This window comes from Mus pahari, chromosome 2 (genome assembly GCF_900095145.1).
Source record: "Mus pahari chromosome 2, PAHARI_EIJ_v1.1, whole genome shotgun sequence".
Lineage (NCBI taxonomy): Eukaryota > Metazoa > Chordata > Mammalia > Rodentia > Muridae > Mus > Mus pahari.
Genome location: NC_034591.1, coordinates 62,523,804 through 62,538,691, shown reverse-complemented (window position 1 = coordinate 62,538,691; position 14,888 = coordinate 62,523,804). Strand labels below are relative to the sequence as shown.

Sequence of the window (14,888 nt, the reverse complement as noted above, 5' to 3'; positions counted from 1 at the left end):
AATAGAGAGATGTACAGAGGATATTACAGAATAGGGCTGGCCCCAACATGGAGGGGCTATAGTTGCAGCTTGTACAGCTTACCCTGCTGGGATATAGAGAGCACAAGGGCAATGATTCTGCCTGCAGGCTACAAGCACAAATGTCATCCCTAGTGAGCCTCAGGAGCAGCCTATATCATGGGTGTGGAAGTGTATGGCAACTTGGAGCTGGCACAGAACCTGCCTCTGGACACCCTGCCTTGCCGCAATTTCACCCTGACTCCGGGCAACTGCAGGATATCCAAGATGATTCTCAGTGATGGTCCTGCATTTATGGTGCTTCAGAAACCTTGACCCAGACCAATGAGTCACTGCAGTGAATATTTGCATGTAATGATGCTTCGGCCAAAAAACAAAGCCAAATTCATGCAGTGTGACACACTGTAGTTTCTAATGCTACTATGACATACAAATATGCAATGGAGAGATTGAAAGATGGCAGAAGGAAGCAGTGAGTACTTGGTGGGGAAAAGCAGAACTAGAGATGCAGGTGCAGGGAGTGGTGTGAGAGAAGGCTGCAGTGGACAGGAACATGCCATCATCCAGGGTGGCTGGCAGGGTGGTATGCAGCAGGCTGGAGCTTATGCACACTCAGCCCCTGAACATGCTGCCCAGAAACATGGTCACCCTGGCTCAGAATAACAACAGGATGTCTGAGAGGAAGAATGCTTTCTTTCTAGATTGGACCTCTTTGAAATAGCTCCATGGTCCATGCTGCTGCCCCAGGCCGTCTTGAAGCCCAAGGTTCATGTAGATATCTGTAGTCTGTGTTTCCAACAGGAGGCCATGTCCGTGTTAGTGGTCTGGGTTGCCACTAGTGGCCATTTAGATGTGAGTGGCCTATACCACTGCATAAAGCCATGTTGATATTAGTGGTACATGATACCACTGAAAGTTATTTGAGGTCAGCAGTCCTGCTGTGGCTGTGTTGGTCCTACTGCAGGCAGTGGCCTTGCTGATGTTCACTAGCCCATGTTACCACCAAAGGCCATGGGATATCCATGCTCTGTGCTGCCACCTGAAGACAAGTTGATGTCCATAGGCCACGCTGTGGGGATGGGGAGGTAGAGGGCTATCTGAATGCATGTTGATGTCTGTGAACCAGGCTACCACTGGAGAAAGTATTAGTATCCATGGCCACTGATGCAGCAGAAGACCACATTGATGTCCATGGTCTATACTGCCACTAGAGACCATGCTGAGATCGATGCCACACACTGACTCTGGGGACGGCGTGCATGTCCATGCTCCAGCTCACTGTAAAGGGCAAGGAAGCTACAGTTGAAAAAGAGAGACAGACATAGAAAGGTTGAGAACCCCTACCCCTCCTCATCCAACCCACTCCCCAAAAAGTAACAGCCTAGCCAGGAAGCCATCGAAGAAAATCCTGAAATGTAGCTCTTTACAGTCAAGGGCTTCTGACAGGGGTGTGGGTGGGGAGGGACTCAGTGTTCTTTAAGGGGCTGGCCACCACAAGTTTGACCATACTTCAGCCAACACAAATTAAACTCTTGTTTGGTTTACTTTTTGTTTGTTCTCATCATCATCCTCTTTCTCCTTCTTCTCCTCTTCTTCCTCCTCATCTCTTTTCTTCTTCTGTTTTCAGGATAGGGCAGAAAGATCTGGGGCAGCCCTGGGAGGACTGAGAAATGAGTGCAGTTGGGCTTCATTATGTGAAGTAGTCATAGACTCCATTGTTATTGCGAATTTTAGAAAATAAGAGGCATATTGCAGGCATGGTACCAGTTACGAAGTATCACAAATTCTTGGAACATTTCCAAATGATCAACAAAGAATGATATTAACTTACTAAATATCTGGACAAATGATTTTCTCTAGATACCTTAATGGAAGTATTCTAATGCAAATGTTTTAAATATTTTCTCTTTGCTAATATTTTGCATTATTCTCATGAGGAACAATCACTTACTTTTTAAAAATATATACTGTGGAATGTAAACCTATGCTTAGAATGAACTCTTAAACAAAAGAGCATAGATAAATCAGTATTCATAGTTTAAATGCATAAATCTCTGTTCTTAGAACAGTTAGTATGCCATAATCAAGCCTGAAATGATATAATAACAGAGCCATATAAGTTCTATTTGATACAACAGATGTCCACACAGTATATATTGTAAAGTGTTGTTGGAGCACTGTTGACAGGGTATTCATAAATACTGGTTGAGTACAGATTTATCCTAGTATTTAATTAGATGAACATTGACTTGGTAGTGTTGAGCCTGTTTTGGGTTTTTTCTGTTCATCTGGACCTCCCTTCCTGTACTTTAAACCCCCCCCCATCTATTCTACTCAGATTTTCAAATAACTCTTCAAAATTGTTGATACATTTTCATCAATAATTATTGTTTGCACTAAACAATTTCCTGGTCAGATATTTATTAAATATAAAGACATTCTCCCTCTGTGATGATAATTCAGTCAGCAAAATAAAAGCAGTCTCTTTATCATTTTTAGAGTAATAATATGAACCTGTTTGCCAGATGCAATATACTAGCAAAATGCTGCATTTGTGGTACAGGTTAAGTTTTCAGCAATTGAAAGGAAATCATTTGTTAGTGCTAAATGGTAAACATAAGGAGATCACATACAAAACATGGCTTGCCTTTCTCTGTGGATTCTTCGTTTAAGGCGGGAGGAACAGTGGAAGTACAGAGGCATGCGGCCATCCTGACCAGGCTCTGCATCTCCTGGAACGGCACTCATTGAAGATTAGTTTGAAACTTAGTCACTACGCTGGCTCATAATGCCCTTCCATGTAGCTATCTCTGTTAGTATTGCTGACTCCTGGAGTAAGTATTCTTAGAAATCATTCCTTAAAATGGAATGGTGAAGAATAAGCTTTCACGACTTTAATGTGCCAGCATTTAGCAGACTCTTTACTCCAATTCCAATAAAAGGTAAGCATAAAGATGGGGTAGGACATTTAAAAAAGAAGCATGAATGCAGTGTGAAGGAGAATAAAAGGCATGTTGATTTCACCAGTGTGAGTACTGAGATAGTCTGGATTTCGGAGGCTAGTGGGGAAGGAGCCTGCCCGTGTAGAATTCCAGTGATGAGAAAATCATTTCACGTTTATTCTAATTTTGAATAAACAAAGTCCCTTAATTAAGGTTTTTCTTGTTAGTCATTTAATGTCAACTATTCAACTAGAGAATAAGGTAAACTCATGCCAGGAAACACATGATTTCAGCCTGACTTCATCAGATAATTCCCAGAACAAAAATCAAACACAAACTGACAGTTTTGAAACATAATCTCTGTAATGTTCTACCTTTCAAAATACTAAACCAAAATGTTAAAGCTATATACAATGTGCTTGGCTATATGTCTCAGTGTGTGTGTGTGTGTGTGTGTGTGTGACTGGTCATTATTATTAAGTGGATTTCTTGAAAGGAATATTTCCAAAAATAAAGCTTCCTTAGGAAATGAGATATTTCAAAGGTAAAGAGAGTCTAAATTATTACTCATAAGAATTTTCATATTATTCAGAAAAGTATTCTTCAGTCTCTTTGTTGTTGTAGTTATTGCTTTTCATCTTTTTTTCTGCAAGACTGTCTAGATTCTATATATATGGAATATGTGAATGGGTATTGTTACTTTTAAGAGGACAATCTATGAAACATTTTTTCTAATCTTATTTGACTTAGGAGTGTAGGGGGTATATTCTCATAAGTCTTATAGCTCTGAAGTCTTGCAAATGCAAATTCTTTGGGGAGAACATTTCTTGTATAACTGTTTTGAGTTATGTAATCAGTATCAGCATGAAAATTTACTAATCCAAGTTGGTGTGTGCACATAGTAACAGCTTCTTCTGGTACACTTAGTGTGGATCCATTTAACTTCTTCTTTTAATTTTTCCTGCAGACTCTTTACTTTCTTGCAGCATTTGCTAATACATTTTAAAGTACCTGGACAGAGTGGGGAAAGAGGTTGGCCTTGTGTTTAATCAGAGTTCACAAGTGTTCCATTTATACTAGGTCTAATTGTATACTTGTACTGTTTAAAACCTAACACAGAGTGTGTTTTGAACATTAATAGCAATTTAATGAATGACTGCTTTGTGAATCACCCATATCTTGAACGTGAGTTTGGTGATATTCTCAATTTGCTATGTATTTTGTAAGGCTCATACTAAGACATTCTAAAAGATTTTTATGCAAATGTTGGCATAGTTCCAAAAGTTAAGGACTTCAAAATATAAATTGAATTAAGTTGTCTTTGTATTTACTATTTTTCAATGACAAAACTAGGACAAGCTTTAACTTTTTTTTTAATTATACCTTCATCGCTTGCAGTAAAGATACACAGTACAAAATGTGATGGGAATGGCCTCTTAGACCTCAGTAGGTATCTATCTATCTGTATGTTGTTTTCCTGTAGCTTCGAATTGCAATCTGGGGAAACTGATCACCTGATTCTTACACATGATTTCCACTACACATACCATGCCACATCTTCACTGCCTTTTTACTAGATGATAGTTTCCTCACAGTAAGGTTGCTGCATATGTTCTAATAAACACAACTGAAGAGGCAAACCATGATTGATTTTTGTTGCTTCTTCACTGTATGGAACTGCTTTTGACTTTAAAGTGTTATCTTAACTGAGAACAGAGGATGGAGCAGAAACCTGTGCAGTGATTCATGGGAATATATGGAAGTGAATGATTAGTTCATGTGCCTCTGCTCCTCAGTGATGCCATAAATCCTGCAGGAGTTCTTTAACGTCAGGCTGGATGCCTGCTTCTGTCAAATCTCATATAGACTAGCATATATTATAAATTGAGAAATCTAGGGAATGAACAAGAATTTCTTCACCCAGTCATTCATTTTTTTAGCAATGTCACATTGACATGCCGATAGAGGATGAAAGCATAATACTGTTCTCTTTTAGCCATAAAAGCTAAATTTGCATATTTATAAACACTGAGACCCTTCCCATATGGCAAAACACACTTTTAAAGTGAGAAACAAAATGCTAATTGATGATAGTCTAAGATCTATATGTGACTTCTCAAGTCTCTAATCCATTTTATTCCAAGAATGAAAATGTTAAGATGCATTGGTTCTTAGAATAACGAGAAAAGCCATGAATACCTAGCAAAGCCAAGTAAGGAGGCTTCCCACTGTGCTAAATCCGTGACTTTACAGCATCGCTTCTCTTGCCAGGATAATAAAATGTAACATGTGTATGTGTTGTTTCCTTTGCATTATATTGTAGAAGCTGAATAACCATCTCTCAGGGAGGTAATATTCACCAGTTGAAAAAATTTTCTTTCCTTCACTGTTCTTTGCTAGACTTCTCTGGAACACCAAACATACAATGAATTTAGCTGGATTCTACCAAAACATAAAGCAGTAAAAACAAGGAAGAAGAGTAATTAAAAGCAAGGGTGAATATCAACACACTGAAAATAAGATACACCCATAATGTGGGAATCCTTCCTTGATAAGCAACAGGAAGTTACCCCCATTGTCAGAAATGCCAGAGACACAACAGCCTGGACCTCTGTGCAGATGCCAACCCTCCCTTCTCCTAGCCTTCTTGGGCCCTGTATATGCAACTCCAAGCCAGAAGGTTGCAGATTAGCTGTCAACCTCCAGTAGTGTGGCATTTTTGCTACAGGGCCATAGAAGCCTTAAACAGGAAAATGGGCCAAGTTCTACCTATGTGAAACGCTATCACACAGTTTCCTTCTGGAGAACTGAGAATTTCTGCCACCTCTTCTTTTGACAACTGCTGTTATTATAAAGGAAACATCTTCACCACTTACAGGATTTGTTAAAATGTGCAGCATGTGGTGGTATTCAGGATGTTCAGCTGCATTGTATTCTGAATATCTATCTTCAGAGAGAATTATTTTGCTTTGGACAAAAGGAGGGAGTGGGGAAAACAAGTGTGTGTTAAACTCACCAGCCTCAGTCATTTTAAAAGAAAACTATACAAACCACTAAAGACGTACTTGCCTTGCAGAAAATTAAAGACTTTGAGGATAGTCAGAAGCAGTTGTAATAGCTGTTGAGAAGTGACTGCTGTACCCACTGGGAGGCACTGCTCTTCTAGTGAGGTTTCAGACACACTATCCTTCCCTCATCAGTCCTGAGGGGAGAATGAAGGGTTGCTGTGAGGCCTTTTTAAAACTTATACATTCTTTCTTTTAGAGATTTACAGTTGAGCACATTAAGTAGATTACATGCAGTCCCCAGTCCCCATGCACATACATATACTGCCTGCAGTGTGTTCCTTACCATGCCTCCATGTGGCTCCTTTGTAATGAGTAAGGACCTACTGTTGACTCATTATTGTTCCTTGAAGTGCTTATGTGGAGACACATCTCTGATGCTAACATGGAGGTCCATGAGTGAGCAAATTATGATTTTATACAACCTGGAACCACTTACCCAAGGGTGGCACTACCCACAGAGAGTTGAACCCTCGCACCAATCATCGATCAACAGAATTCTTCACATGTCATCCTGCAGACTCATTTTTGCCACTCAGGCATGTTACATGTACGACACAGTCTATCCACACTTCTGTATACATACTATCTCCTGCATGGCACAGCTACATCAGTTGTATCTCTTCTCTCCCAACAGTGGACATCAAGTTCATAATTTGTGTGATTATACTTAGGCCTTATCTGATTAAATATTTAAGTAAAACATTCCTTATTGCTTTAGTGCTTTCTGTGTAAACCTAAACCAACTTGGGGCAGAAAGGTTTTAGTTGGTTTACAGTTTACAGAACATCATTGAGGGGGAGCTAAAGCAGAAACCTGGAAGCAGGAACTAAAGCAGAGGCTATAGGGAAGTGCTACTTACTAGCTCGCTTATATATCACAAGGCTACTTGCCCAGGGGCAGTACTACCCACAGTGGGATGAGCCCTCCCACTTAACCATTAATCTGGAAACATGCTCACAGTTCAATCTGATAGTGATAATTCTTCAGTTAAGGTTCCCTCTTCCCAAGTGACTCTGGTTTGTGACAAGTTGACGAAAACTAAGCAGTACAGCTGTGTGTATATCGTGAGGATCTCAGTGATGGCCACAGGTACAGCATTTACAGTGCCTATGTGGAATTCTGAATATTAGAAACCTGACTCATAGATAAGTAAAGATGTTACTTGGGAAATGGTCTTTTATATATAATTGAACAAATATTTGGTTGTGAGTCTAGAATTCAGTGTTACAAAAGGTTGCATGTTCAGCGGGTATCTTTATCTTTACAGTATCTTTACAATTGGTAGGTCTCAAGAAAAGGACTGTCTGTGTGGCCCTGGACATATTTATCCAATATTTTGTTGTAAAGCTTATAATTAATAGTAAGCTGATACAGAAAAGTAGGTCTCAATCAGGTGAAAGAATGTGCTGAGGTTATTTGTGGTTAGTATATGATAAGCCACATTAAGTGTTATTAGCTGGCTGCCAGCATGCTGCAGGTTGTTCCTTTCTTGTCCTTCTTCATACCTGCTCTTCTTCTTCTTCAGGGGAAACACAGGCTCCATGTAGACACTGGAATGGAAGGCAGCTGGTGTGGCCTGATACCTGTTGGACAGCCTTGCAACCAGGTGACTACAACAGGCCTGAAATGGAACCTCAGTGAGTAAAACCCATCTGGAAAGGGAGGGCTGTCTTTCACTGGGAAGAGGATGTTTGTTTTGGGCAGAGATGACTTGAAAGGGTGAGGCTCTGGGTAGCCTGCTCTTCACACACATGTGCACCATGCCTGGCAGTTTTCATCCTAAATGTCTTTGGTGTTCATATAGGTAACCTAAAGATGAAATAACAGGCTGATTTCTATAGTCCCTGCCAATTACCACCTCCATCTGAGTGTTTCAATTTCCATACCCTCAGTTGTCCTTGTCATTTTCTGTTCTGTGTGTTGCTTGGAGCTGTAAAGGTGTACTTATAATTTCCACTTGTTTTGCTTATGACTTATGGTGGCCCAGCAACTCTTTTATATGCTACATGGGGCATTTGTATATCTTCCTTGGAGAAAATCATATCAAAGTCTTTGCTCCTCTAGTAATTGAGTTGTTCCCTTCGGCCCAGGATGTGAGTCCTTCACATGTTCTAGTTATGAGTTCTTCTTCAGATATATGGCTGACAGATATGTTCTTAAAATTCTTTGCTAGTATTTTTAGTTCCTAAAACTTAATAAACTAAGTTAATTCTGATGACATAGTTCTTTTTCTGGATTTAGTTTTGCTTTGCTTTGCTTTGCTGCCTCTCAATGCCCTGTCTGGGTTGTCCACTGCTCTTGTGATTTGTGTACAGGAACCACACTTTACTTTTTAGAAGTAGCTCAAGTTCTGAATTTGCAAGTGGTTTTCATAATCAAACCTGTGAGCTTTCACAGATTAGCTGCTATTATTAAATATTAAAATGTTTTTCAAAAATTATGAGCTGCACTAAGCTATGCAAAGACTTCCTGCCTTGGAAAAAAAAGAATAAAGAAATAAAAATGTGGGATCTGTTCATTAAATAAATGTTGGTACATCTTTCAAAAAAAGATAAAAACTGCCAGAAGACGTGGAATAATCAGCTGTGATTAACCACGGTCTATCTAAAGCTGAATAAGAGATATTTACAACCATGTCATTATTTTTTAACATGTTCACCATTGAAATAGGTTGAAGATAAAAAGATTATTTTTAAGTAAACAATTAGGAAAAATGGAGCTCTTTTGAAACACACCTAGAGACGTGTCAGCTTGAAAGGAGAGAGCAGGTCTCCTCCCTGCACACAAGTGTGTGATGGGCTTTGAAGCTCTTCAGCCAAAGCTGAACAGATCCCGTTAGAAGTGTTTTGAAAACATTGTAACCTGAATCAACTGTTCTAATTCCCACATTTCCCATTATTTACAAGGATCCAAGGTAAACAGCAGTAAGCTCTCTCCTAGATCTAGAGATGACCGAATTTCTCAGTACTGGTACCAGGAAGGATAAAGTACCAAGCCAAAGGACAGATGGAAGAGAGGGGCTGTAGCCCAGCATCTTAGTCCAGATGGTAATGGGAGTCCTAAGTCCATGTGTACTTGCCTGAGCTTGTTAGAATATTCTTCATCCTCCAGTTCCCACAGCACTGTGCACATTCCTGACTTTGAAGAATAATGCTTTCTTGAAAGGATATAATGTTTGATCTTGCCTAAATACAATATGCCATTATTTATTTGTGTGGTAACGGTTTGCTTCAAGTTTTGAAATAATTGTTTTCTCTACATATTTATGATAATAATGAAAAATGCATGATGGGGCAGGCACATCTGTAATGCAGAGAAATGCAAATCAAAACCACTTTGAGATTTCCTATTACACCTATCAGAATGCCCAAGACCAATAAAACAAATGACAGCTCGTCCTGGCAAGGATATAGTAAAGGGAAAATTCATTTGTTGCTGGTGGAACTGCAGACTTGTACAGACTCCATGGAAATCAGTATGACCATTCTTCAGGATGCTGGGAATCGATCTACTTCGAGGTCTTCCTATATTATTCCTGGGCATATATCCAAAGGATTCTTAATCCCACCACAGAAACATTTGTTCAACCATGTTCATTGCTGCAGTCTTCATAGTATCCAGAAACTGAAAACAGCATAGATTTCTGTCAGAAGATGAATGTATAAAGAAAATGTGGCACATTTACACAATGCAGTTTTACTCAACTGCTTAAGAAAAAAAAATGAAATCATGAAATGTGTAGGCACATGTATTGACTTAGGAAAAAAATCATTTTGAGTAAGGTAACCCAGACCCAGTGACAAACAGTTTTATCCCCTTATATGTAGATATTAGCTGTTAAGTCAGTGAGAAGCACACTACAGTCTGCAGACTCATAGATGTTACATATGGAGTAAGGGACTAGGAGGTGATAGATATCTCCTTAGGAAAGGGAAATAGAGTAGATAGTTATGGATGGACAAGTTGGGGACAGGAACAGGAGGATCAAATGGGGAAGGAGAGGGAAGAGGGGAAGAAGGAAGAAGTACAGGGAGAAACAACTAGTGTTAAGGGTCATTTGAAGGGCTGTATGGAAAACTAATATGAGCTTCCTAAAATCTATTAGTGTATGAAAGAGATTTAATTAGATTTGCCAAATGACAGAAGAGATGAAGCCCCAACGGGACATCTCTCATCACCAAATGAAGCTTCCAGTGTCAGGAATGGCTATGTCTAATCAAGTTGTTGTCCAAAGGGGCCCCAAGGAACCCCTGAACAACCCAGGCTGTTGCCAAGGCTATTGGATATTCTCCACAGAATGACAGCTAAGGAAACAAGGTCCTCTAAACACAGCAGGACTGACACAGATATAAACTCTCATAGAGTGTGACAGCATGCAGAGAGCCTGCAGGGAATCTGACCCAGATGTGTCCCAGTACTGAAAGGAACACAGCCTCTCCCCCTCCCAACCTAGTAAATATTTCCAACTAATAACTACCCACAAAGGAAAAATCAATTCCCTGAAGGAAGTCTCACTGGGGACACAAACTACTCATAAGGCTAGTCCCCATGCTCAGCAGTATAGACGACTAATACAAAACAAACTCAGTGGAGGTTTTTAGGGGGCATTTTTTTTAACCTTATAGGTTTTTTTACATTTACGTTATGACTTCCAGTTTTATTTTTAGTGATTCCTCTGTGTATGGAACATGTGTGTTGTTGCTACTCTAGTTGGTGGTGTGATCATGGGAGTAAGGACCTAAAAGTGAGTCAGACTGAATTTTCATGTAGTAGCCAACTTTATTGGGACCATCAAACAGTATATCCTTTGCGGGTAAGAAGAGTCAACTGAGTGAAGTATACAATCACAAGGACAAGCCCCACAGGGCAAAAACACGTTTCTCCAATAGAGGCTTCTGCTCCACCTGAAGCAGCACAAAAGCACAGTCTAAGAACAGTTCTGTAGTTTGAGGAAACTGAGGTCATAAGATTCTTGTCTTGTTTTCTTGTAGTTTTATCACTAGCACTCAAAATTCTCACATAACTCCCTTCCTGGACAGTGTTCTAACTGTATCCATCGACATATGTATCTCATGCTTTTTCCTTAGTGCATTTTCTTCTGTTTGTTTGTCTTGTCATATTATATTTTATTATTATTCCTTAGATGCTAGTGTGTTTTCTAAGGAGAGACAGAAAGGACGTGGACTGTGATGGGAGGAGAGGTGGCAAAGCCACTCAGAGGACTCGGAGGAAGGGAACCATAATCGGAATATATTGTATGAAGAAAATCTATTTTTAATAAAATAAAGATAAAAATAAATGTAAATAAAAGATAAATATAATGAATTGTACATGTTAGGTTGAGTCAAAGTTAATAAATCAAATAACAGAAATTTTTCACCTCTCAAACTGCTCGATGCCGTGAAATCTTTTAGAAGCTGTTGAAGTAGAGAGAAGCCTCCCTGGAAATCCTTGAGTGCCTGAGAATGCCTGCTCTGGACAACCTGATTCTATAGCACATTGAACCTGTTCTTGATTGTGGTTATTTTGTAGCTTGGGTATTTTGTGTTTTAAATGCTGACTACAGTTCCTATTTAAATAAGTCACACATCTTCTCATTCAATACAAACAAAATGAGTTATTATTGCATGTTCTGTTAGAAGATTTATTTCAGCAGCCCTGAACAGTGATGTATCTGTTGTTTAACTCTCCTTTGGACTGGTGGTTTTATTTACTAGTTTGGTCACTAATAATAGAAATACAATACTTTATGTTTTTATTCTATTTTAACTTTTTAACCTCTTAAAATTATTCAGTAACACAGCATAGTGGTACTGCCACTTATAATATTTAAAGAATCATAAGTTGTTATGGTCTTTTATTTAAAAACAAACAAACAAAAAACTGCTAGGACTGTGGCGGTAGCTCATTTAGTAAGTGCCCTACAGGCATGTTTATAACCAGCAGTTCGGGAAGGTGTGGATAGACGGATCCAGGAGTTTGTTGTCAAGCCTGTCTAACATACTTGGCAAGTCAGTAAACAAGGCTGAAAAACAAGACATGATGTTTGCCATGTGCACATACTCGCATATGCACAAATATGCTCATACACATACACACCCATATAACCTACACATACCAACAACAATTGCACACAGATATAAACTACACACATTTTTAAAAGAATATTCTTGCCTAGCCAGATTTCATAAATATTCACTCCTATGTTGCTATTTATAGGATTTTACCTTTGGATTCTGGGTATCTACTTTATATTAATTTTAGAAGTGATATGAGGTAATAATATGAGTAAGCATGTTGGCTCTTATAAAGAAATCAGCTGTGATTCCCTTAGGGATTGTCTAGATTCTATAAATGACATTGTAGAGGATCACCATCTCATCACTATCAAATCATCTAAACTGTGAACAGAGCCTGCTTTTCACTTATTCAAGTCGTTTAGCATTTTGGGCAACATTTTGATAATATCACTGCATTAGTTAACAGTCCTTCTGTTCCATTAATTCCTAAGTATTGTTCTGTTTTTATGCTGTTGTGACAGAATTATTGTGATTTCATTTCATATGTATCAAATGTGAATCAATTGATTTCATGTTCCATATCTGTATTAATCAGGGTTCTCTACAATAACAGAGGTTATAGAATGAATCCCACTATATATCCATATATATGAGAGTTATTATAGTGCTTACAGGCAGTGTTCCAGCTAATTCAACATTGGCTACCTGTGAAGAGAAGGTCCAAGAATCCAATAGTTGTTCTGTCCTCAAGGGAGAATATCTCAGCTAGTTTTCAGTATACTGTAGAAGTAGACTCTAATACCAATGAAGGGATGGACTTGTTCGCTAGAGAAGAACAAGCAAAGAGTGAACTTCCTTTTTCCATGTCCTTTATATAGGCTTCCAGTTGGTGTAACCCAAAGTACAGGTGTGCCTTTTCACCCCAAAGATACAGATTAGAAACAGGATCTTCCCATTTCAAATGATTTAATTAAGCCAAAATTCCTCACAGGTGTACCCAGCCATTTTGGAATTTTAGTTAATTCCAGATGTAGTCAAGTTGTCAACCAAAATACTCATCGCAGTAGCATTGCTGAACAGTTTCTGTGAGTGTTTTAGGGGATTCATCCACATTTCGTTCATATGACAATATGTCTGGAAATGTGATTTTCTTTATTCTTTTGAAAACTGGATGTCTCTCATTTATTTTACTCCCAAATATGTAGACTAGAACCATCAGTAGAAATTTGAATGTAAGTACAAGTGAACATCCCTGCCTTGGTCCCAGTCTTTGGAGAAAAGCAGCCACTGTCTCGCAACGTTGTATGTCTCCTCACATTGATAGGTTACTGACAGCAGACCAAAGAAACAATTCTGCCTAGATCTATAATGACAAACTAGGGAGACTACTATGGTCACTTATAGGAATCTGAGTAGTAGGTTATGTAGGAACACAGGTGACTCAAGGCCGCCTCACAACAAAAGCCAACCCCACTGTGGGTGATGGCTCACAAAAGCTGAATCACTAGAGTTCCCTTGGCTTCAGGAAGCTTCAGTAAGGAATCGCCTATCAATTGTGCAGAGCCTTGGATTTTTTTTTGTGAGTTTCCTGATCTACCTGGTTGCTGGGCTTCTTGGATCTTAAGCACTTTCAAATTCACTTCAGGAATAAACATTTCTCTTTGAAAGAAATATCTACACTATAAGTCATCACTTTATTCATACCTTAGGAGTTAGTCTGTGTCTCCTGCAGATGTTCCATTAAGCTTAGAGAAAATGGTATGAATATCTGGTTATTTTCTTGTATTTATTGCTGAGCAATGGACACTATGCAGCAGCCACTTTTGCTCAGAAGCTTGGCTGATGATGAATCTCTGCATTAACAACTGTCTACTGAAAAGTCCCCTCAAGTCCTTGCACAGATCGGAGTGATAGTCTAGAGGCGCAAACATGGTGCTCAGGTCACTTTTTCTCTGATGCTAACTCTTCAGGTTCCCTCTTTTAAGGGATCTTTGATGATAGGAGAATCACCTAGATATCCCTGGTTAGTATCACCGCAAGGCATTTAACTTAATTGCACCTGTGGTGACCCTCATCAGATAAGTAACATATGTTCAGGGTCGAGAAGTAGTAATTGAACATTGAGTATGGGCTGTCAGTTCAATTTGCAATTTTAGCTTTCTAATCAGTGGACTTAATAATATTCTAAAATAACATCATTAATTCAGTACACACTCGGAATCCCAAAGAAGTGTGCCACTGCCTTTCACTATCACTCTGAAGATAGGCATTAAGATTATTCATATTCTTGGGAAAAACCCATCTCAGTGTTGTTATTCATCATGACTTTGGGGCACAAGTGGTGAAGACTAAGGATGAAAGAATTGATCTCATGGACATGTTTCATTTGGTGAGAGTCACAACTCCATTGAATCAGATTTCTTTGACTCGAGGCTCATATTTAGGCTTAGCTAAATGTATAATCTAATTCTTGGAATGCATAAGGAATTCCTTATGCATAGCTCCTCCCACTTGTGGATTTAACCATTTTATTGTTAGTGGTATCTCTTGTCCATGACCTTGATTAGCCTTGGAGGCTGTTTTTATGGCAGAGACTGGTATTTCTCTTTTTTTTTTTCTTTTAATTATTTTATTAGATATTTTCTTCATTTACATTTCAAATGCTATACCAAATGTCCTCAATACCCTCCCCCTACCCTGCTCCCCTACCCACCCATTCCCACTTCCTGGCCCTGGTGTTCCCCCTCTATCGGGCATTTTAAGTTTGCAAGACCAAGGGGCCTCTTGTCCCAATGATGGCTGAATATACCATCTTCTGCTACATATGCAGCTAGAGACAC

General features: G+C 39.1%; 1 protein-coding gene across 2 annotated transcripts in view; it reads left to right on the top strand.

Moving 5' to 3' along the window:
• The window catches only part of Tpk1 (thiamin pyrophosphokinase 1), a 320,733-nt gene that overhangs the window by 225,830 nt on the left and 80,015 nt on the right, over window positions 1-14,888 (top strand). For both annotated transcript variants that reach the window (XM_021189978.1, XM_029535392.1), the window contains one exon: window positions 7,554-7,665. In XM_021189978.1, the coding sequence (XP_021045637.1) occupies window positions 7,554-7,665 (112 nt within the window). The remainder of the gene's footprint in view (window positions 1-7,553; window positions 7,666-14,888) is intronic.